At 41.0% G+C, this 25,402-nt stretch overlaps 1 protein-coding gene across 1 annotated transcript in view; it reads left to right on the top strand.

Moving 5' to 3' along the window:
* The window catches only part of SAMSN1 (SAM domain, SH3 domain and nuclear localization signals 1), a 113,909-nt gene that overhangs the window by 40,275 nt on the left and 48,232 nt on the right, over positions 1-25,402 (top strand). The window contains exons 6-9 of the mRNA XM_065575807.1: positions 8,401-8,477; positions 11,553-11,621; positions 16,713-16,839; positions 18,051-18,427. Of these exons, the coding sequence (XP_065431879.1) occupies positions 8,401-8,477; positions 11,553-11,621; positions 16,713-16,839; positions 18,051-18,427 (650 nt within the window). The remainder of the gene's footprint in view (positions 1-8,400; positions 8,478-11,552; positions 11,622-16,712; positions 16,840-18,050; positions 18,428-25,402) is intronic.

Below are 25,402 nucleotides of genomic sequence, written 5' to 3'. Positions count from 1 at the left end.
AGCTAGTAATAAAGGTAAGGATTATTTCTAAATAGGTGAGTTCTACACTCAGAGTAAACCAAGCAAAGCAAAGACATTTAGAAGAGGAAAGACTGACATTGTCTCTACCTTTGTCAGATGCTGTTGTCCAAGGGATGGCAGCACATATGGTATGAAGATCATCCACTGTTCTGAAATCCTCTTACCTAGACACAACAGGGTAAGGTGAGGACAGCGTGCCAGCTTTAGCTCTGAATTTCCTTGCTTTCACTGATTTAAGCTAAACTCTTAAGTACCTGGAAAATAGAGCTGTATGGGCCTGATCTAGAGAAATCAGTGGGAGTCTTTTTGTTGGCTTCAATGGACATTGGACCAGTCCCTCTGTTTGCACACTTCCTGACCACTTTCTGGGTGAAATACTTGCAAGCTGCATGGAAACTTTTTTAAAGCACCATAATAGAGACTCAATTTAAATGTAAACCCAAAATTTAAAAAATTGTAAAAGGGAAAAAAATGCCACCATGGTTAAAAACAGAGTAAAAGAGGCAGTTAGAAGCAAAAAGACATCCTTTAAAAATTGTAAGCCAGATCCTACTGGGGAAAATAGAAAGGAGCATAAACTCTGGCAAGTCAAGTGAAAAAGTTTAATTTGGCAGGCCAAAAAAGACTTTGAAGAACAACTAGCAAAAGACATGCAAACTAACAGCAACAAATTTTTTAAATGCATCAGAAATGGGAAACCTGCCAAATAATCAGTGAAGCCATTGGATGATTGAGGTGCTACAGGAGCACCCAAGGAAGACAAGGCCACTGCGGAGCAGCTAATTGAATTCTTTGTATCAGTCTTCACTGCAGAGGATGGGAGATTCCCACACCTGATCCATTCTTTTTAGGTGACAGATCTGAGGATCTGTTCCAGATTGAGATGTCAGTAGAGGAGGTTTTGGAACAAATTGATAAATTAAACAGTAACAAGTCACCAGAACCAGATGTCATTTACCCCCGAGTTCTGAAGGAACTCAAATATGAAATTGCAGTACTACTAACTATGGTATGTAACTATCCCTTAAATCAGCCTCTTTATTAGATGACTGAAGGATAGCTAATGTAACGCCAATTTTTAAAAAAGGCTCCAGAGGTAATCCTGACAATTACAGGCCAGTAAGCCTAACTTCAGTACCAAGCAAATTGGTTGAAGCTATAGTAAAGAACAGAATTATCACACTCATAGATGAAAACAATTTGTTGGGAAAGAGTCAACATGGCTTTTGTAAAGGGAAATTGTGCCATACCAATCTATTAGAATTCTCGAGGGTGTCACCAAACATGTGGACAAGGATGATCCAGTGGATATAGTGTACTTGAACTTGCAGAAAGCCTTTGAGAAGGTCCCTCACCAAAGACTCTTAAGCAAAATAAGCAGTCCTGGGATAAGAGGGAAGGTCATCTCATAGATCAATAACTGGTTAGAAAATACAAAACAAAAGGTAGGGAAAATGGCCAGTTTTCACATTGGAGAGAAATAGCAGGGTCCCACAGGGATTTGTACTGGGACCAGTGCTGTTCAACATATTCATAAATGATCTGCAAAAAGGGGGTAAACAGTAAAGTGGCAAAGTTTGCAAATGATACAAAATTCCTTAAGATAGTTAAGTTCAAAGATGACTGTGAAGGGCTACAAAGGGATCTCTCAAAACTGGGCGACTAGGCAACAAAACTGGGCGACTAGGCAACAAGTCAGTGTTATAAATGCAAAGTAATGCACATATGAAAACATGATCTCAACTACATATACAAAAACATGGGTTCTAAATTAGTTGTTACCACTCAAGAAAGAGATCTTGGAGTCATTGGATAGGTCTTTAAAATCAACTGCTCAATGCTCAGCAGTAGTCAAAAAGCTAACAAAGTTAGGAACCATTAGGAAAGGGGTAGATACTAAGATGGTAAATATAATGCCACTATATAAATTCATGGTACACCCACCCCTTGAATATGGCATGCAGTTCTGATCACCTCAACTCAAAAAAGATATATTAGAAATGGAAAAAAGTGTAGAGAAAGGCAACAAAAATGATTAGGGGATATGGAACAGCTTCCACGTGAGGAGAGAGAGAAAAGACTGAGACTGTTCAGCTTGGAAAAGAGATGACTAAGGGGGTGGGTGATATAATAGAGGTCTATATAATTGTGACTGGTGTGGAGAAAGTGAATAAGGAAGTGTTATTTACCCCGACACATAACACAAGAACCAGAGGTCACCCAAGGAAATTAATAGGCAGCAGGTTTAAAACAAACAAAAGGAAGTACTTTGTCACACAATACCAGAAGTATAACTGCATTCAAAAAAGAATTAGATAAAGATTAGATTAGATAAATTTGTGAAGGATAGGTCCACCAATGGCTATTAGCCAAGGTGGTCAGGTAGGCAACCCCATCCTCTGTCCCTAAGCCTTTGAGTGCCAGATCCTGGGACCGGAGAACAGGAAATGGATCACTCAATTATTGCCCTCTTCCGTTCATTCCTTCTGAAGTATCTGGCTTTGGCCACTATTGGAAGACAGGATACTGAGATAGATGGACCACTGGTCTGATCCAGTATGGCCGTTCTTATGTTCTTATGATATTGTTGCTCAATGCTTATACAGTGTTTGTTTCTCCTTTCTACAAAATGGGCAAACAGGCTTTATAGGAATCCTAAATGAGAGCCTTTAAAGGAGGATCTTGGCAAGAGATGCGACTTAAGCAAACTATGCTTTTGTAATGAGCAAAGGAAGGGAGAAGGGGCCTGTTGATGGATGGGCTAGCTGACCTACTGATCTCATAGAATCATAGAATCATAGAATATCAGGGTTGGAAGGGACCTCAAGAGGTCATCTAGTCCAACCCCCTGCTCAAAGCAGGACCAATTCCCAACTAAATCATCCCAGCCAGGGCTTTGTCAAGCCGGGCCTTAAAAACCTCCAAGGAAGGAGACTCCACCACCTCCCTAGGTAACGCATTCCAGTGCTTCACCATCCTCCTAGTGAAATAGTGTTTCCTAATATCCAACCTGGACCTCCCCCACTGCAACTTGAGGCCATTGCTCCTTGTTCTGCCATCTGCCACCACTGAGAACAGCCGAGCTCCATCCTCTTTGGAACCCCCCTTCAGGTAGTTGAAGGCTGCTATCAAATCCCCCCTCATTCTTCTCTTCTGGAGACTAAACAATCCCAGTTCCCTCAGCCTCTCCTCATAAGTCATGTGCTCCAGACCCCTAATCATTTTTGTTGCCCTCCGCTGGACTCTTTCCAATTTTTCCACATCCTTCTTGTAGTGTGGGGCCCAAAACTGGACACAGTATTCCAGATGAGGTCTCACCAATGTCGAATAAAGGGGAACAATCACGTTCCTCGATCTGCTGGCAATGCCCCTACTTATACAGCCCAAAATGCCGTTAGCCTTCTTGGCAACAAGAGCACACTGTTGACTCATATCCAGCTTCTCGTCCACTGTGACCCCTAGATCCTTTTCTGCAGAACTGCTACCTAGCCATTCGGTCTCTAGTCTGTAGCAGTGCATGGGATTCTTCCGTCCTAAGTGCAGGACTCTGCACTTATCCTTGTTGAACCTCATCAGGTTTTTTTTGGCCCAATCCTCTAATTTGTCTAGGTCCCTCTGTATCCGATCCCTACCCTCTAGTGTATCTACCACGCCTCCTAGTTTAGTGTCATCTGCAAATTTGCTGAGAGTGCAGTCCACACCATCCTCCAAATCATTAATAAAGATATTAAACAAAACCGGCCCCAGGACCGACCCTTGGGGCACTCCACTTGAAACCGGCTGCCAACTAGACATGGAGCCATTGATCATTACCCGTTGAGCCTGACGATCTAGCCAGCTTTCTATCCACCTTACAGTTCATTCATCCATACTTCTTTAACTTGGCAGCAAGAATACTGTGGGAGACCCTATCAAAAGCTTTGCTAAAGTCAAGGAATAACACATCCACTGCTTTCCCCTCATCCGCAGAGCCAGTTATCTCATCATAGAAGGCAATTAGTTTAGTCAGGCACGACTTCCCCTTGGTGAATCCATGCTGACTGTTCCTGATCACTTTCCTCTCCTCTAAGTGTTTCATGATTGATTCCTTGAGGACCTGCTCCATGATTTTTCCAGGGACTGAGGTGAGGCTGACTGGCCTGTAGTTCCCCGGATCCTCCTTCTTCCCTTTTTTAAAGATGGGCACTGTACATTAGCCTTTTTCCAGTCATCTGGGACCTCCCCTGATCGCCATGAGTTTTCAAAAATAATGGCTAATGGCTCTGCAATCTCATCCGCCAACTCCTTTAGCACCCTCGGATGCAGCGCATCCGGCCCCATGGACTTGTGCATGTCCAGTTTTTCTAAATAGTCCCGAACCACTCCTTTCTCCACAGAGGGCTGGTCACCTTCTCCCCATCTGTGGTATGGGAGGAGAACAGTGGCTGATACACTGCGGAAAACAATAAGAATAATATTTGTGGAGGAAATAATTAAGTCATTTTGCTTCGCCCAGAACTGGTTTTTAAACAAACCAAAAGAGTTCCAATATTTTTGTAATATTTCAGAAGGTGTTGGCCATCTGGGAAAAATAAGGCGATTAGAAATGTAGTGTTAAATTGAAAGGTAGAGTTTGTCTGATGTACTACAGATTTTTTTTTGTTGCCCTTGTTAAATTCCCAAAGCACGCAAAAGGAACAGTGCACATTTTTGAAGTTGATAGGTATTACAATGGAAGGGCTGGGGCCCAGAGGGATCAGAAAATAAGGCTGGCAAACAAACAAAAAATCTCCCTTTCTGTCTCTGTAGTACAATTATTTCAAGGGAAGTCCCCTTCACCTGGTGGTGAAAATCATTACAAGAAGATTTACAGTGCATCACTATTGATCAAACTTTCGTACTAAGAGATGATTGTTCAAGGTCTGCAAGCCTACTGCATAATAGGACCTTGTGCTAGATGTAACAAGTCATGCATAGTGCATAGCAGAGTCCTCCACCCATTTTGTGATCTGTGTTCAAGAACGTGACTTCAGCGTGCTCTGGATCAGGCCCTTCATGTGGCTGTTTGTTTAGTCTCCATAAAAATGAATTCATCAGACTATTGATGCAACAGGTACATGAATATCAGAGGTCAGATAGTGGTAATATTCTCTACTCAGGCTGTTCACAATGCTAGCCTCACTGGCTGCTTCTCCTAAAACGATCGTCATTGTAACAGTTAATAATGTTGCCATTCAAAATGTCATTACTAGCATCAGAGAAAAAACACTGAGAAAATGGAAAAAGTTCCCACCTCTCAGAGCTAATGGTCCTGATCCTCCTTTGCCCTGCGCTTCATGCACTCATTTACATCAAGGCAAAGTGAGTCTAACATACTACCAAACCAGAGCAGTAGGTACACTGTGGCTAACATTTACACAAATTGCTGTGAGGCGTATGTATGTTACTTGCCCAAACAAGTGTGCATTTGGTGTGTTCAGTGGACTGAACAGGTCCATCTGTGTGTATAGGTCAGATCTGGCGATGCTTTGATTATAGATTTTACAACGGTGAAATGGGGTACTGTCTGGGGACTATCTAACACTTGTTACTACTGATGGCTTTTTTTGTTGCTGTTGATGTGAAGTGTTGTTATATTTTTTTTGGCCTAAATTGAATTCATTGTACACACCCAATAGTCCTTTGTTTAATGTGTAATTCAGCTTCCCAAAGTAACTATGTAAAAATAGCAACTTCTCACTTGGCAGATCTCCTTCCTCTGTGTATTTAACCTTTCTGCTTACTCAGAATAATGATAGTATGAATAACAAAGTAAGATTTTTCCCTTATTTATCATTGTGGGCTCCACAGAACACATACATCTTTTGAAGTGCAGCTGGATTTTTTTTTCTGGTTTGTGTAGCCACACATTGATTTACTTAGTTCCAGTTGCAGAGCCACCTGTTGTCTTTATGTCTGTGCAGCCACATCAAAGTCACTTAGCCTGAGGAATCTTTATTAATGGAAGTGGTACCTGAGCCACAGAGAACCCAGCCTGATTTTCAGATCTTAGCCGGCATTTGCAGGGCTGCCAGTTAGGAAAAAATATATTCTAAATGGAGGAAAATCTGATGTGGAAATGATTGGGACACAAGTGTGGAACCCTAGAATGCCATTTGTACCAAGTCACTTCAGAGTAGAACTACACTTTAATTGGAGCTGACTAAAGTATTGGCACTTGAATTGGCAATGCCATTTTTCTTTAACTTCTGGAGTTATATGGGTAAAAGAGTTCACAGCAGACATTGCAACATCAGAGCCATTTAAGTCCCTGATCCTGTAAACATTTAGATAAAGTTTATTATAAAAAGATTACAGAAAAACACTGCCAGCTTGTATGAGTCTTGGGATCTCTCCTTCCAGTGATGAACAAATTCTTGGGAGAAAAGCTAGTTATGCTATTGACTATATATATGTGAGCATATATAACCATACAGAGAAAGTAACCGTTGCCTTGAAGCTTAATCTAAAAGTGAACTTTTAAAATGTCATGGCCTAAAAGGGAATGCTGAAAAATTGAGCACTAAACCTTTAAGGAAGAAAAAACAAAAACAAATAAATTTGCCAGTGCAGGCCTAGTGGGGTTGTTTGAAGAAAGTGGGTCAGGTTTCAGGAAGGCTCTAGTTTGGTGTGACACCTGGAGCTCAGGAATGCAAGCTGGTGGTCAAGCTTCTACTAGACAAACACAGAACTCTGAAGCACTACAACTCTGCCTGCCTGTTGCATCGCTCATTGCTAACAAAGCAGCCACTTTTGCAGAGCTATAGCAAGAAGTCATCCACTATATGCAACCAACACAGATGTTTAGCTTGAGCCATCTCAATTTCCAGGGAGGGGCTCCTGACAGTATTTCTCTGTGTGAAATAGTTAATGTCGTACATGTCTATTTCCCCAAGGCCTTAGAGGACGTGGAGGTGGGTATCTCCAAGAAGTACTGGTTATTTTTAAGGTCTGATCTTTGGGTTGGTTAATCTCGGCTTTATGTGCGTGGACATGCTGCTGGATTTGTAATTGATTTGCATGGAATTTTTTATTGTTTATCGAAAGCACCTAGATCTTGACCTAGATGCTTTTTATTTGTAGGTAAATTAAAATAAGTATGACAAAACATAATGAGTTCTGTTAAATCTTTTGTTTCGGGGGAAATCAGTTACATAGGCAATGATACATGGGGAAAAATACTTGACTCTACTTAAGTGTAAAACAAAATATCATGGGCCGTGATTTACAAAATGTATCCCTAAAGCAAGGCTCACAAAATCCACATTTATATGCTTGAGTAAGTGGCTTGATTGTCAGAAGTGCAGTCCCTAAGGACGTCTCAGTTTAAAAAAAAATCTCCGCTCATGTGAGCACACACATTATTTTCCTAGGCTCTCATCTTGCCCTCACCTGCACATATGAGTAACTCGATACTCAGAAGTGGTCCCATTCAACTCAATCACAAACTTAAGTGTTTGCAAGATCTAGCTTTTATATGGCTCACAGGAAAATGCAATTCGATTCTAAGCACTCATAGCCAGATTCTGACGCCCTTACTCTGAGTTCTCCCATTGCAGTCAATGAGAGCACTTGTCTTGTCAGGTGCTACGCTGCAGGAATAAATGTGCCAAATTCTGGCCCACAATGAACAGAGTTTATCATAAGAAAAGAAACAAAAATCATTCTCACCAGCATTTACAAACTTTGGGGTCTTTCTTCCCCATGATAAAGAATTTTTTTCAAAACCTAATCCCACTGTCGGTGAAAGTGGAATCAACCATCTATGACCATTAAAGTCAGTGGGAGCTTTCCCATTGACTTCAATGAGAGTAGGCTCAAGCTATAGTTGTTCAAACCAATCACCTGCTCACCTATTGGCTATCACTAAACTCAAAGCTCATAGCCTTCCCATGTAAATGTCACAGCTCCTTGAAAAGAACGAAGTAGAAAGTTCAGCCTTTGGAAAACACTTCTTACAGTCCAAAGCAAAAAAAGATCCTGGATTGCAAAAACCGTTTTTGCTGAGGGCCATAATTTCCATATAAATATTTCATACTCTGAAGCTGCAAAATAGTGATGCACAAGATGCTGGTTGGTAGGGATTCTGAATTAGTAAACTGAGGAGTTAAGTACACATGAAACAACGAACATAAATGGATTTTATTTATGTAAGCTATTTTGCCAGTTTCCTCTTTAGTCTTACTTCAATTCATCTTTATGATGAGATAAAGTGTGCATCAAAGTGATGCGAAATTAACTTTGGAGGATCAAAAAATAACTAAATACATTTAGCGAGTTTCAAACCTTATATTGCCTGGAAACAAGTAACACTATGGATTTTCTCATAATTATGTAAGTAAATGCCTAATCTTTTTCCAGAGCGCAATGAAGATTTTTCTATTGCTGATAGGATACACTTACTGCAAGGAAAAAAGATAGAAGAAACCACATGTCAGGTAAAAGAAATATGTTATCCATTCAGCATCTATACTCTAGCCACAGAAATAGCATATTTCCTATATCTATTTGATTTTATAATTGATGTGCATCTGTATTTGGGAAGTGGAGTTTCAAGGAAGAATCAGATGATGATTTGTGTTACATACCACTTTCATTATGTAAACCGTATGCGCTTTAATGCTTTACAGACTTGTTTTTCAAAGTGACTAGGTATCTGTTAAATTAGTACATTGGAATTTTATCTGACAAGACCTGTGCTAAGTGCTTAGAACAATCTGGCACACTCCACATTGGTGTATGTGTCCTTATACTTTCTGAATTTCTATAAACATGTACCATCTCTCCTGACACTCCTCTTCATAAGACTACATTAATTAGCCCACTAGTATGAGCAATTAAGGAAGTCTGACCCTGGGGCCTGCATAATAATAACATAAAAGTAGTTAACAACCTGTCATCAGTTGGTGCAAGCTGAGAAGCAGAGCGGCACAGGAGGAATAGGTGTAGCTAGTGATGGCTCAGGAGTCACAAGAACGTTTTTTCCCCACTTTTATTTCACTTCCAACCAAGAATTTCCCTTCCGCTGTTTTCACTTAAAGGGCCAGAGCCTCATTAGGTGTACATTGGCTTAGCTCCCATGACTTCAATGGAATTACGCCAGCTTGCACAAACTTGAGGATCTGGCCCAAAATATTCCAAAGCACGTAATGTAAGCAAGAACTTAAAAACCTGCGATTTTGGTGGATTTCTTTTTTCAGTACTGTAGTGCATCTGGATGCCAACAATAAACACTGTGGAAGGCTCCTATGTGCGCTTTCTCCACTCGGAGTAAACCCTACAAGGAACAGTCCCGTTGGTTCTGGTTCTTAAAAGGAAAGAACATCCTAGTTGCAATCTCCCACCCTGAGGGCAGCGGGGATGGTACACAGAGCAGGTCAGATCCATCCTGTAGCTGTGGTCTGCTCGGCTCCCATGGTAGATCAGAGATGACACATTACAGTAAGTAGAAGTTAGGGTGTCCCTGGGAAGGAGAGGGAGATTGGTGACTGGAAAACTGCTTTGGTCCTGCCTCCTTCTGCTTCCCCTCAGAGCCCCTTCTGTAGCAATATTGTTGGCAGAGGGAGTGGGTCTTATTCCAGTGTCTCCCACAAAAAGCAGGTATGGAGGGTGTGGGGGGGGTTGGCTTCCTTCTCCCCTTGTTTCTCTCTGGGCTTTCTGTTCTCTTCCTCCCTCTCTTGCTGCTAAGTATTAGGAAGCTTCCCTGGTCTCTGCCATCCCTCATCAGTGCAACAGGATTTGGGGTGTGCTCCACAATTCTTTCTCTCCTCTCATTCCCATCAGTTTGGGGGATCTATGGTACTGTTCCCTTACCCCAGAGGAGCAGCAACTGAGGTGTCTCTTGTTGCTTCCTGGATGGATTCCTAGGAGCTCATTCTCGGGCATCAGAACTAGAGACGAGGTTTATTTTTGCTTTGAGCCTAGGAATCTCCTAGAGGCCTTTGAAACACCACAAAAAACTCTAGCCAAACACTTTAAAAATGGCCTCTAATTTTGGCTGCCTCCATTTTTGTTTTGATCTCTCAAAGGAAGCTGGAGCACCTCTAAGTTTTGATGCCAGTTTGAGACTTGCAAGATATGATTTTTTTTCCAGTGGCTGATTTTGAAAATATTGGCCTTTTTATGGATTTATTTTAGAATAACAACTTTACTGAACGGTTATTACCCCTGCCATCTGTGAGAGTGAGTGAGGCTCAGTGTAAAATTGATGTAGTTGCCTTTTTTAAGTCTCTGAAATGTTGTTATCATCATTTTTCACTTCCACTTTTTGTCCAGGATCTGAACTGGAAGAGCCCAACATTGTGGGAATGGTGAATAGAATAAGCAAACATTTTATTATTTCTCTCTCAACTTTAAAAATAATCTAATAGACTTCTCTGAATGCTTTTAAAACTTAAACCCCTCTTCAGCCTACAACTTGATGCCTGATTTTATTCCAGGACTATATGAAAAGCCCTGAAAAAAAGGGGCGTGCAAGGGAAATACAGTTTGAGGTTGAGCAGCACGAATGGTGGCCCTGCAATAATTATAGCTTACTATAAAGCGTATCTCATGGAAGCTTTACTCTCAGCATTTATTTTCATATCCTTGTTCTTGTTTGTTCTTCTCTGGCAGCACTCACTTGATGGCTCAAACCCGTTGTAGCATATTGGGAAGGATATCAAATATGAAATAATAGTCTTTGGGCTAATACATTTTCAAAAATGTTTCATGCCTCATTTCTCATGTAAATTCTTAGATTGCATTCAGCCTTCAAAATGTCATTCATATTCATGAAGAAAAGAGGGCTAGCATTCATTACTTTCACTGATAAGCTATAAGCACTGTCAGGCATGCCCACCAGGGACTGCATCAGTGTTTTCTCCATGATGTTCCTATCATGGGGACATTATGACCAGAGGAATGGTTTATGGACACATGATAAAAGCATGTGGTCTGTTCTTTTCTTATTTCCTAGACCTCTGAGAATCCTTCCACTCCTGCATTTTTAACCTTATTCAAACTCACACCCTCAAGGTTCTTCATTCTCACCCACTAGCCTTCTAGCTAAAGAGGCCTGATGGAGACACTCTTTGGGAATCTATTAGTGCCATTCCTACATCAGCTGGAGGAATCATTGTTGAGAATAGTCTGGTTCTCTGTAGCATTCCCAACCCCTAACAGTCTGGAGGGTGGAGAATCGAGACCCGAGCATCCCAGCTGGCAATGTACAGCTCTGTCACTAGATCAGTGGGCTAACCCCTGATCTGCTCATATATGCAATGATGAACCCAACTTGCGATCAGCAGAAAGGGAAAATAATCTTAGTTCTGAGACAATTGATGAAATAAACACAACACCAAACTGCCTTCTGACAAATCCAAAATGTTGAAGTGTCAGATACAGTTTTTATACACAGGCAGTACAACTTGGAGAGCTTGCGGAGCTCTCACAGTTCTGTTTTATAACATTTGCTGTTACATTCATGTTTTTTTCATATACTATCTATTGGGTTTTTTTTCCTTATGGTCAAGGTGATGACTTATGAACAGTGGATCCCACCTCGAGTTCACGGTCTGACTGAGCCCAGTAATAGTGAAATGGTGAGTTATGATGAAAACTTTTGTATTTTTCCTCAAATGAGAATGTTCTGCAAGAGTGGATAGTTTGACCAAGATTTCTTTCAAAATTTTGGGATCTGAAATCCAGTGAAAGCCCTCTTTCCAGATCTACAGTATTAGTGGCAGTGATTATATCCTTTATGGAAACAGAATTTCTAATTCCTGTTAGGTGTTCTTTCCTCATGGAACCACACATCTGTTGCCCCCACCATCAGCCCTGCTTAGTTAGGCCAAATGGTAGGTTGAGGCCCAGGGTTAAAATAGCAAGATTACTGAAAGGTCAGGGTTGAGTTTTATGAGCAGGGATGTGTGAAAGAATTTTTCACAGTACTGCCTGCATCATGCCTGACCATTGCTCTAGTAACTTTCCTGAGTACTATATTAACCCAATTTTCTTGATTTAAAAAATCAGCACGTTTTGCAAATCAGTTCTACCATACAAATGCAGCAGCAAATGTTTTATCATAGCATAGAATTCACATATTTATAGCCCATCTGGAAATGACATTGGAAACTACCAATACTTTCCAAAGAAATATTATAAAAATATTTCTCATAGTTAGATCATCATAATACTACAGACAGGAAGACAGGTTTATTTACTCTGTTATGTTTAGTTTGCATTTTTGCAAGGCTAATAATTGCTATGTAGTTGCATAATTATTTGGGACCTGCAAACTGGTTTAGAAAAGAATCACACAGGCCAGATTCTGCCATGCTTATTCATGCTGAGAAACACCATGCTTCACAAGTAATCTGACTGAAACCAACGTAGTTTCTCCCCAAATTAGGTATTACTAAAAATGAGTAAGGGTGTTAGGATCTGGCTGATAGTGCAGTTCACTTTTATTTCAAAATGCTGTTTTATCACCAGATTAATCCACCCAACAGCTGTGGGAGTAGGGCTGTCCAATGTATTTGTTGGGAACAATTTATCGGGCCAAATGTAACCCTTTTCTGTTCACACATTTTTCATGAATAGACTTTTTAATATTTATAAATTTGTTATTCATTAGTGTTCAAACTGTGTATGCAAGTAAAATTCAACTAATGGGTGGGTTGTTTACTTAGATTACTCATTACTAGTTATTTGTGGTGTGTGTTTAGTCACCTAAATGACATAGTATTTCTGCATGACTAAAACTTGTTAAACTGGAGAATAATGAATATGCATGTGTGCATAAAGGCTCTTTCTCTGAGGTATTTGTGGTGGGGACAAAAAGCCATTCCCCAATGTTTGTACAAAAACAAATACTCACCCAGAGTACGGGAACGGGGACTAAAAGGAGTCCCAAATGTGGTTGAAGTGAACAGCTGTTTGGAATTCAAACATCTGATTATGAACACTGTTTTTCAGTATTCACCCAGTGCTCTCTATTAACTATTATCCTAGTTTTAGGGAGGGAAAATGCAGAAAAGAGACTTCCTCAAGATCAGGTTGCATTATCATCAGAGCCAGTAGAACAAGTAGTTCTTGTCTCAGCAATCCTGAGCTGAGACTACCTGGGATGCTGATTCTCACTTAAAATAAGTACCCAGTAGAATCTTTGCCTGATACTGGAATCAAAACTTTAACATTTTTTTCACACCTTCACTTGGTGGTGGTGGCTGAGTGTTACAAAGAAATTATAAAAAACAGCCATGAGATGGCTGTTCTTGTGACACTTGCCCACTCATCTGGAACAAGTAAGCACTAGAAATCTTACAGAATAGCCAACTCTCGTGAGATTCAGGGCTTTGGCAGCATAGTTAACTCCCAGTATAACTTGAGAGTTAGCCCTCACCCAACAACTGAGCATGCACAATAATCTCTAGCTTGATCAAGCTAGCTGGTCCATCAGGGTGATGGGTTGGAGCTTGAATGCCACCAAGATTCAAGCTAGTAGTGCGGTAGGGACTCAACTTCAGTGTAATTTCTAGAATAAGACAATTCAGCTATGTTAGGATAAGCAGCCAAACATTTGGATTTGGATGCTTAGTCAAAGCAAAACTCCAGATCTTCTAAAAGCTCCCCTGCCACTAATAGATATTACAAGGTTATCTGTGTCCATACCAGATAGCTATTTTGTTTATTATTACATTTAACTAACATTAGACACTCCCCAATAAGTGCTTTTTAAAAAAAACAAAACAAAAGAGGATTGCACTTTATCCATTAGTAAAATTATCTGAGTAGATTATGCACCCTTTTATCTTGATGTCCCCTAAACATAAATCCCAGATCAGAACCCCAGATCAAAAATTCCTGGGCCTGACTCTGCATTGCCCTTGTGTAATCATTGACACCTGTGCAAAGCGAGTGCTTATCAGAGTTCTCCACTCATACACAAGTGTTAACATTTTGCACTCCCTTTGGCACATGCTTTGCAAAGTAGATTCATGAGGTCCCAGACAGGGAGAGAATTAAATCCCATATTTCTGCACTGGTGTGAACCAGAACCTGAATCTGAACATGCTTGAGCTGTGGGGGCTTTGAAATCTGACTCAGAACCTACCGGGTGTTTGGATTCAGCCAAAGACTTGCACTGAGAACTCAGGTCCAACGTTTTGGACTTCTCACTGTATTTCTCATGAGAGGCTCTAGGGCTGGGTTCTCAGCTGGAGTAAGCTAGCATAGTTCCACTGAAGTCAAGGGAGCTATTCTAGTGCTAGGGAGCTGGCTTCTAATGCCTAAATTATATAGAATGTACAAATATTGAAACTCATTTAATCTTTCAGACAGTGTTCTGATGAAACGTTTCTCTGAGTTATGCTTGGTTCAACACAATTTCTACTATTCTATGACATCTCAAGAGCATATTGCTCTATAATTTTTGCTCCATTATTTTTTTCAGTCCTTTAGCCCTGTCCATTTCTTATAAACTCAATGCAACTTGTGCACTGCAAGGGCTATAGTTTAGGTTGCAAATCAACTTTGATTAGAACTTGCTTAGGATTTAGTACTTTGTGGGTTTGCCAATGGCCACTATTGTTCCAGCAAGACAGTGAAACAAAGTCACAATGCAGTACCTTCCTTAAAAACACCATTTGCCTTTCCACTGCACATTTAGTGAGTGTTTATTTCTGCTTGCAGCAGTTTCAGGGCTCAACACACCAATATCTGAACTGCTGGCATCCAAAGTGTGGAAATCTCTATTGACAAGCATTGTTAGGTTGATCCATTGAGCAGTATTTTTGAAATCTGAAATGAGTGTATGTTGTGTCTCCTTTATGATGGCTATTGCTGGATGCTACTCTGTACCGTGTGAATGCTTGTGCTCCGTAAGTGCCTCATCCTACATTTCCTGCACCAAAGTGAGAGCTGAAGGCATGTTGAATCTCTCAAGCTCAATCCTTACGTAACCTACCAGTGTGCATTAATTAGACTGTGCTGGCAGAAATGATGCAGACCCGACCTCCTTTTCTGTCTTTGTCTTGGCGTGGAGGATTATGCATATGAGGAAGCAGAAAGGAACTTTGATGTGTGACTTAATTGGTGGGGAGAGTGCAACAAGGTCTGTGAATTACTTGCTGATAACATCAGCATTGGCAATTAATCATTTGTAATATTACGGAAGAGGTTTTGACATACTAGACTAAATTCTCTGCTGCTGTAAATGGGAGGCACTCCACTGAAGTCAATGGAGCTAGATCCATTTACACCAGCAGAGAATATGCATTTAATTAGAAGATCATAGTTAGCATTGTGCCAAAATCCACCATTGTAAAACACAACCATTCATAGTTTTACTCCTTTTATTTATTTATGTTTGCTGGTTTCCACTGAAAGGCAGTTACCACAGGTGCCATTTGACAATGGGAAACAGCTTGCTTGCTACTGAAACAGAGAATTTCTGCACCCAACTCCAAGGAGAAAGTCGCAGCTGGGAATAGAACTCAGGAGTTCCTGGCTCTCTATATGCCCTATGTTCAATCCACTCTATGTCTACAGTATATAATAATATAGCCATTTATATTAATAAATACCGTTTAAATCCAAATTCTCTAATAGTTACACACATAGAGATGTTACTTAATACTAGAAGCCTTTGGAACCTAAACTCCAAACTCCTGGAGGATTGTTTGTACCTAATAGGTATTGTAATAGTTTTGTGATGTTGGAAAATGCCCAGTAAATGTCTTATTTTCTGGATGACTTGAAGTTAAGCTAGGAAGAGAAGAAAGGCCCCAGTTTAGGGAAACATCCCTATTCAGGAAAGCACTTAAGCACAAGTCCAATAGCTCAACAGAGCTGAGATGTAAGCACATGTTAAAAGTAGAGCACATGCTTAAGTGCTGCCCTGAATAGAAAAGGATTTTAAGCCCATCCTTAAATGCTTGCTTGAATTGTGGTTTCAAAAGCAAATGCTTTTGCCTGGTGATATTAATCAGTTCTGTGGAAGTTTCCACACCATTCGGAATCATCACATGTAATTTGAGGGCTGTGATATTTGGGAGCCACGAAGGTAAGCAGCATGTGCACAGAGCTAGGGCTGATGGGTCTCCTGATTTTCCTGTCAAGTTTTTTCTCGGGTTGCCCTCTTGTCATCACATACGTGACCTCAAACGTGCCGCTCGAGACTCACCTTCCAAAGCCACTGCGGAGATGATTAATCCTCATCTTGTTCACTGATCCAAAGTGCGTGGCTATGATGCTGAACTTCCTTGCTCCTCAAAATAAACAATAGAACAGGGGTCGGCAACGTTCGGCACGCGGCTCGCCAGGGTAAGCACCCTGGTGGGCCGGGCCAATTTATTTACCTGCTGACACGGCAGGTTCAGCCAATTGCGGCCCCCACTGGCTGTGGTTCGCCGTCCTGGGCCAATGGGGGCGGCGGGAAGCCGCGGCCAGCACATCGCTCGCTCGCGCCACTTCCCGCCGCCCCCATTGGCCCGGGACAGTGAACCGCGGCCAGTGGGGGCCGCGATCGGCCGAACCTGCCACGTCAGCAGGTAAATAAACTGGCCCGGCCCACCAGGGTGCTTACCCTGGCGCGCTGCGTGCCGAACGTTGCCGACCCTGCAATAGACCATCTTTATAGTACATTATAATGTTTATTATTTATTCTCATTTTTATTTTGTTTTTCAATTAGGTTCCAGAATCAGACGATAATAAAGCTGAATCAATGGGAACATTAAAACGATTGCAGAAATTGGTCCGAACCAAGAAAGCCAGTATACATAGTTTGGATGATGTCAAACATGTTTTGATACCTCTCAGTAAGTAAAGAGCCATTTTAGTGTACTCGCACACATTTGGAAAATGTCACTTTGCTGAAAAAGGTATAAATGATCTTGCTTTGATCTGGGCTCGGCTGTCATTGAAAGTCATTCTAGATCCTCTTTTCAACACCTTAGATGCCATACCAAATGTCACTGCACTGCTATGATATCATAACAAAGGTGATATGTGGAAAATTATTTCCCATTACATCCATTTATATTTAGTAATAAATACTGTTTCTTGCAACTGAGGGGGCTTGTGGGGAGTTATCCTAAATAGCTGAATAGAACACCCAGGCTTTCATCTTGGGGCCATTGTGTTTTTTATCAAGTTTCTCAGCTTTATCTCACATTTTGCATGAAGAAGGCAAAATGCACAGAAGAAAAGATGATGTTTATCAGTCCTTGAGTCAATAGTAGTAGGAGGTGCCAGAGAAAACAACAATCTGTGGCACAAGAAGTAGGTTTTTGTTGCAACACACCTGATTGCTTGGAGTATCCCAAAGTTGATGCCAAGCAGGTATTCTAAAGCTGATGCTGAACCCAGGTTATTTTCAAGTGCTTTCACCAGATCACCGATCAGATTGTGTAGCCGTTCTTTGCCTAAAGTGCAAGCATTAGCATAGACATATGGTGCATTTATGTATAGGGTTATTTTTAAACTAATCCCAGAAAAATGAGTTGAGATCATTTAATGAACTGCTGCCCCGGCCGGATCAGTGATGCAGTGAAACCACATGAGGAGATTCAGAGTTCAGCAGCTACTTTGAGATTTCCATGCATAAACTATGAGTAGGTGAATTATTCAGGAAAATATTCTGGTTTCTGTCAATTAGTCTCCTAAACCAAACTCACACATTGTGTGAGTATTGTATCATAATGATGTTTGTATAATGAAGTCACCATATTCAATGCAGAAATTACCATTATAATGCCCTATGGAACCAGCAAAATTCTCCAGGCTTCTGAGGGAAAGGCAAGATATTTTATCAAATGGAAAATAAATCCTGCTTTAGCTCTAGAGGATAGAGTCGTTGACCTATTAATCGGTCTTTTCCATCTCTCTAATTGCCATTATTCTTTGAGTTTATAGAGTTTTTGATTGCTTTCAGTATATACAACTCATTGGGCAACATTGCAAATGGTAGCAAACGTTCTGACTGCAAATGCAACATGTTGTAAAAAGAAAATCTTTTACATTTTTAAAGATCCACCTCAAGACTCCTGTCTCTCTGAAGAGGAGGAGGAAGCACTGATTTCCTGCATGAAACTAACCAAGTCCCAGGAAAAGAAGGTCTGGAAAGACAATGCTAGGCTAAAGAAAGAAACTGACACTAGAGCAGATTTTATTTCTGCTTCGTTGGGAAGATCTTATACTTCTAGACTGAGCAATATAGGAAATATTTCCATCCATTCAGAAACTGAATTTCAGCTATGGAGTGACTGGAAGCCCTTTCCCAATAATCAGCTCTGCCCATGTGATTTTGTGATCTCAAAAATAGAAAAGTGGGAAAATTGTACTTGTTGTTCTCATCATCCGCATCTTACTTGCTCCGTCACTGATGTGGATCTTCCATATTCATGGGTAAGTGGTTTCCTTTGCAGTTAAATGTGTCAGAAGTGGAAACTTATTGAACATCAATTTAAGAGTCACTAGAATTTAACACATGGTTATCAAAAGTGAAATAATGAGGGGGGAAATTCAAAAGGTCAAATTCAGATCTGATGTGAACAGCTGAACTCCATTTGAGTTGCGCCCACTTACACCAAGTTTGGATTTGGTCCAGGATATACAACTTGCAACAACATAAATACCAATGGTGCAGCGTTTTAATATTTTACACCACCATGTGATCTACCAGGGTGTTTAAACTTAGGATCTTTCTATATGTCTGTACAACAGTATATTAGGTTCTTTAGACATTCTCGTACGGCGTGATCCAAAGCCCACTGAAGTCAATGGGAGCCTTAATTGAATTAATGTGATACTAGTAATGAGCTCCAAAATTCTATCCAGAGGAATATCAGCAACCGGTGCAATTGGTAGTGGTAATGTTTGTGCCCTTTGTATCAAGAGGGACTTGATTTTGAGGGAAATTTTGTGGCTCTCGGGGATTCATGTAGCCATTGCTAGAGATGCAGAGTTTGATCTCCATTTGGAATAAGCTTTTTTAAAAAAGATTGTTTTAAGGGTTGTTTAAGGCTTCAAAGGCCCAGAGTGTGCCTGGATTGCATGGGGATGGAATGGTGCAGGGAGCCCTCCCTTCCCTTCATTGCTCAAATTTCAGCTCCTGCACTTTACACAGAGTAGGGATTGTTCCCTGCTAGCATCTACTGAGCTACTAGTTGCCGAAAGAGGTGCTGGGAAGAACCAAACAGTGGCCTCTAACCCTCACTGCGTCATGCCCATTTACTTCTGTTGTACTCGTGGGAGAGTCTGGTTCTCAATGTGCAGTGAGCACAGCCCTGAGGGAGCAGAGGCTGCTGCTGCCATCAGCTGGTGTAGTGGCCAGAGGGATACTCGGGTAACTGAAATGTTAGATCAAAGACTTCAGCCTTGTTTTGGATTATATTGAAGACAATGTGAGGTTTTCCCATTTTGCCTTGAATACATTTTTGGTTGGGAATGCTGTAGACACGCCTCACTTAATATGAACATACGGTGGAAACATCAGTGTCCTTTCAAAAAATTCTGTTTAGCTTTTCACACAAATACTGTGGTTGAGATTTGTCCAGCGCAGGGTCAAGGTCAATTGCCAGCAAGAGTTGTTTTTTATTTCCTTTTTAGCGGGGGGGGGGGGAGCATCTGTTATTGAGCCATCTGCTTTCTTAATTAATAGTTTTCTCCCTGATTTTAATTTATCTTTGTGGGTTTAGACTCTTTAGATTCAGATTATAGAAGAGGGCGAGACATCTCATTCTCTCCATCTGCATCCTACCAACCGGCTCAACAAAAGATTACAAGGATTAGATTTTTGGTTTTGCTTTTCAAGAATCAGTAGACGCCAGAAGTGGCTGTTTTGCATGTGAAGGAATCAGATTTAGGGGATGAAGTGGATGGCAATTTTGATGTTGATTTATCTATAACAGTAAAAATAGTGTATTTGAAAATATTGCCATCAACCCAATTTATAGTTAAGGAGTTTTAGTTTTATTGGCTTGGCTTGGCAGATATTCTCCTGCCTTTGGTCAAGTGTGAGGTGGAACAGACAGACTGAAGTAACTGTAATACTAAAATAGATGTGGTTATGCCCTGTTTTAATGGGGCAAGAGGAGGGGAAGGGGAACACTCTACACACAAGAATAAGTTTCCAGGACTCATTTCAAATAGACATGCTGTCTCTGATCTAGTTTGGGGATGGGAGAGCACCTACATTTTAGGTTGGATGCAGTGTCATCCAGCCATGCCTTGGTTATGTACGCAAACTTGGGGACCTCAGCTTTACTTAAATCATGAATGGTTGGTGCCTAATTAAACGGTGGCCTCATTAGTCAGCATGAAAGAAAGACATGAATCTCAATCTGACACCCTACCTTCCTGAGAGATAAGGAACAAAAAAAACCCAATGGAACCAAGACTAACTCACTCCAGGTTTTCCCTTCTGACTACTTCTCCTGCATTGTCTCTTCCTACCCACTACCTCAAGTTTCAAAACCAAGTGTCCCTTTTCCCAATTCTTCTCATCCCCAATGCATGGCAGCATTGTTGTATCTTCTCAGCCATTTTAAGATGGCCTTCAAAGTGCTACGACTGGGTGCCAGAATAAGCAACTCTAGGACTGACTACAAAGGGTATTCATCTTCTGTCATGGCAAATCTGCACCTCACTGACCCATTCTATCCATCCAGATCTCTCACAACTACTCAATTGTAGAGAAACCCCAACCACATGGAACCCTTCAAACTCCTCTAGCTAAACTTTCCCCTGTCCTTCCTAATTCAGGCCATAGTAGAAGCATGCCTTGCTCTGATTCTTTCCTCTGTGAGTGTCAGAGAGAGAGAGAGAGAGAGGGAACTAGGATCTCATGTACTGTCTCCAGCTTTATTATTATATGAAGGCTCATTATGTAGCATCAGAGCACTTTCAGATTTCAGTTCTGTAACAACGTAATATACAACCACATGGATGAATAGCTTCATTATCGGTCTATAGCTAAAGCACCATCTGTGCCTCTTCCACACGAGTTAACTTAGACACAGAGCGTTTTTCTGCATTGTTTACCCATTGAAAATATAATGGGAAATAGAGCAAAATTTTGCTGGGGACAACAGACCACCTTTTTAGCTTTTTGGAATCTCAGATGGTTTCTCTGTGCAATTATTGATATCAGCGCGTGTCCTGGAAAGATGTTATTCTTAGGAGAAAGTTTAGTATATTTAAAAGATGTACTGAATGATTCTTCAAAAATTAAAAGGTACCTATAGACACCGAAACTACTTTGCTGCATGCAACACTACTTCAAAGTGTGTCGAGTAGAGAAATGAGTGTTACAGCCCAGTGTTAAATACTGTAATGTTAAGTGTCAGCTGAAAAACAGGAGGAAATAATGATCAGATGCCAGTTTAATAAGCACTTGACCTTTATGAGGGTGGTAGTTCCTTTTTTTTGGTCTCTCGCTCTTTCTCAAGCTATTCCACCAACGTCAGTTGTTTGTGGCTTGGACTTTTCTTAACACTTTGTGGATTACTAGAAACTCTTCTTGTGCTATCTATAATTTAGAAATCTTGCTATCCAGACAGGGCAATAGTCTACTTAGAAGTGCCACATCCGGAAAGCAGTGATCATAGCACTAGGGCTAACCTCCAGTTGTTAAAAAAAAACAAAAGTTTTGTTTGGTATTTTTATCATAGTCCCATACACTGTATTCAATACAGGACAAAATAATTGCTTTACAAAATATGTTATACTATTTATTTATTTATTTATTTTATAGAAGTATTTTGATCTTGAACTTGAACAAAACAGTAGCCCAAGTATTTCTTTGAAGTATATCTTTCTAATGTCACACTTGCGATACTAATATATTCTTGGCTGGGTAACCTTTATAAGATATTGTAATGGACCATCATGTGGGTGCTATCATGAGTATTGTGGTATACCAAAAGTTTTCAGACAGCTGTGTGGCTAGCGTACTGTGACTGGGTCCCCGGAGTGCAACCTGGACTGTGGGACTGCTGAGCCTGCTATCCCACCAACACCGGCTGGCCCTCACACTGTGATGCTGATGTCAAGTTACAAGCCTCTGACAGGCTTATACAGCCATCCACAGGTAGGGACATACCCAACTATGTTACATGAATGATCTCCCAGCCACTCATGAACCAACAATAAAGAGACGCCAGGCAATTCCTCCCTGCTCCCCAGCCTCGCACCCCAGAGCTGTACCATCTTGCATTGGTCAGAAGCCTGGCCTGTAAAAGTTCATTACCCAGTCCACCCCACCCTCAATGTGGAATGGACATACGCTAGCCTTTGTAAACTGAGCTGAGATTTCCCAAGCACTTCAACCAAAAGACACTATTTTAGGTAAAATATAAAACAGATTTATTTACTACAGAAAGATAGATTTGAAGTGATTATAAGTGGTAGGCTTAAAGGTCAAACTTAGTTACCTTAGGAAATAAAAATAGAAACATGCATTCTAAATCCTAAACTTTTAGTCTAAGCAAGAGTTAAATTATATAGTTTTTCTCACCCTGACAGATGGTACAAGCAGGTTACAGTTTCTCAATATACAGACTGGAACTCTTTTCCAGCCTGGGACCAAACTTCCCTAGTTGAAACTCTTTGTCTTCCAGACGTGTTTCTGGGTGTTGAGATGAGGGGGCGAGGGAGCTGGAGGAGTGAGGCCAAGTGATGCTATCACTTCTCTTTTATGCTTTCTTCAAGCTTTCTGGAAAGATATTTGTTGTGACGTGGGTTAGTTCACCCCCAAGGTGTACGTGCCTTCTCCGAGAAGTTTCGCAGATAGTGGATTGTGTGTTGAGCTGTTAATCAGCTGTCTGGCTATTGATGGCTACTCCTTTGATGCAGCTGAAAGGCTGGCTTGTGGGTGTTCCTGATCTCACAACGTATTTCAGTAATATATATATATATATATAGCAATATTTCATAGCCTGGTGTATAATGACAGCACATATAATCCCACAGAATATTAATATTCAACAGATCAACACTTTTAAAATGATACCTCATAAGGCATACTTTCTATAAAACATATCATCATTGTATGCCAGTAGTGACTATGGGGGTTCCGGGGTGCTACTTTGAAGTACAGAGTGTCACACATACCAAGTACATTGTTGTGAAAGATGGTGTGGTCCATTGTGTAAAACAGTGGCCTGGGATGCAGAAGATTTGAGTTCTGTTTCCTACTGTGCCATTGAGCTGCTATATAAGTCACGTAATCTCTTTTAGAAAGTTTTTTTATTCACTTTCCCACAATTGGGGTAAATTTATTAGATCCCAGTTATTACAACAGTGGCTTATTCTTCCCCATCTGCAAAATGAGAATAATAATTCTTATTCCACCCTTTCGCAAGGTGCTTTGAGATCTACAGCTGGTAGGTACAAAATAAGTGCTAAGTATTATTATCTCTTTCGTAATATACTTCGAGATATACAGATGAAAAGTGCTACATGAGAAATAGATATTGTTATTATTTTATTATATGATTAACTTGAAGGGAAGCTTCATACATTGTCCCCTGATACTATAGACTGGGTATCCCAAATTTTGAGGCTGCTTTCCATCCTGTGCACCCCTGGCAACCTCTGGCCTTTCTTCTCCCAGGACCAGTTCTACTGGTCACCATGGCCACTTCCCGGCATCTTTCCTGAGCCTGTAGTTGCACAGCTGTTTCCCTGCTGACCTGCTTTCCTTCTCAGCCCTGCTCATGGCCACTACCTTGGCCTGGCTCTCCCAGACTTCAGCTGCCATCATGCTCTTCTTCCTGGCTTTCATAGCTTCCTCCCCTCCCTGCAGCAAGTTCTTGGCTGCTTCCTCCAGTTTTTTACTTGCATTGTGGCATTGTCTCCTGTCTGTCACCAGTGTCTCCCACAACACACCTTTCAAGATCCATGAGTCCTACACAAACCTATCACAGCATTAGATGCCTCAATAACAACTATGTGGGTGAAACCAGACAATCAATACACTCTCAAATGAACTCTCACAGAAAAATGATAAAAGACAAAGACAACACATCATCTGTGGGTGAACACTTCACAAAGCGATCACTCTATATCTGACTTCTCAGTCCTCATCCTCAAAGGAAAGCTGCACAACACTTTCAAAAGACAAACCTGGGAGCTTAAATTCATAACTCTGCTAGACACTAAAAACCATGGACTGAACAGAGACATTGGATTTATGGCTTATTACAACAATCTGTAACCCACTAAACACCAGAGCGCCCCACCCCCCATCCCCACAAGCTTTATTTTCTCCTTTTCCCCCCTGTGACTGGAGAGGTGTTAATTGGTCACTTCACCTTGAATGGTCCCTTGAAATATGTATTAACTACTTATGCTAAACAATTTGTTCCATCTTATATTTATCTGTGGCACTCTCAGGGTATGTCTCCACTACCAAGGTTAAAGCACTGCTGCGGCAGTGCTTTAACGTGGCTGTGTAGTCATGGCATCAGCACTGGGAGAGAGCTCTCCCCACACTGTAAAAAACCACCCCCACGCAGGGAGTAGCTACCAGTGCTGGGAGCATGGCTCGGTGCACTGTCTACACTGCCACTTTACAGCGCTGAAACTTGAATCGCTCAGGGTGTGTTTTGTCACACCCCTGAACAAGAAAGTTTCAGTGCTGTAAAGTGGCAGTGTAGACAAGGCCTAAGTACATGGCCCAGACCTGAATAAGGGCTCTGTGTAAGTTGGAAAGCTTGTCAACACCAACAGAAGTTGTTCCAATAAAAGATATTTCCTCACTCTTCTTGTCTCTGTAATATCCTGGGACTGACACTACAACAGTGCATACTTACTGTTCCTGATCATCATGGTTATTTTAGGTGCTACCTATTAGTTAAGTTCTGATGTGGGCCCCTGGCTGTCTTATGGTGACCAGTGACCCGATCATTATCCTCCAGGTCATTGTAGCGGGTGCAAGGCATCCAGTAATGAACAAACAGAGAAAAGAATATGCACTTGTGCTGCAAAATTTATTTTAGGAAGTCGAAAGCTTCCAGTTCTGCTTTTTGGCTGTCTCAAGCCTAGGGGACATTTAAAAGAAATATTTCTACATCACTGCAGACAAGTTAGTGTTTCCTGCTGAGCAGAACTGTGGGCTTTTTATAGTTTTTTTTGGGTGTGCTATTTTCATAAGATACATGGCCATCAATTGGTTTGTTTTGGGGTTTTTTTGTTTTTTGTATTTTTACATCTTATCCCTTTTGATTGCTACAGGCCTGCCCATTGCTTCCAAAAGAATTCCAGATTAAATTTAGAATTCTTAATTGGCATGTGTGTAACTGTCATATTGGGAAATCTAAGAAGATCTTTTCTGAAATATACATTTTAAAATTGGATAACTAAAGAGCTGGGTATTAT

The sequence above is a fragment of the Chrysemys picta genome, chromosome 1 (genome assembly GCF_011386835.1).
Source record: "Chrysemys picta bellii isolate R12L10 chromosome 1, ASM1138683v2, whole genome shotgun sequence".
Lineage (NCBI taxonomy): Eukaryota > Metazoa > Chordata > Testudines > Emydidae > Chrysemys > Chrysemys picta.
Note: the sequence above shows the minus strand (reverse complement) of the source record. Positions and strands in the feature narration are given on the sequence as shown.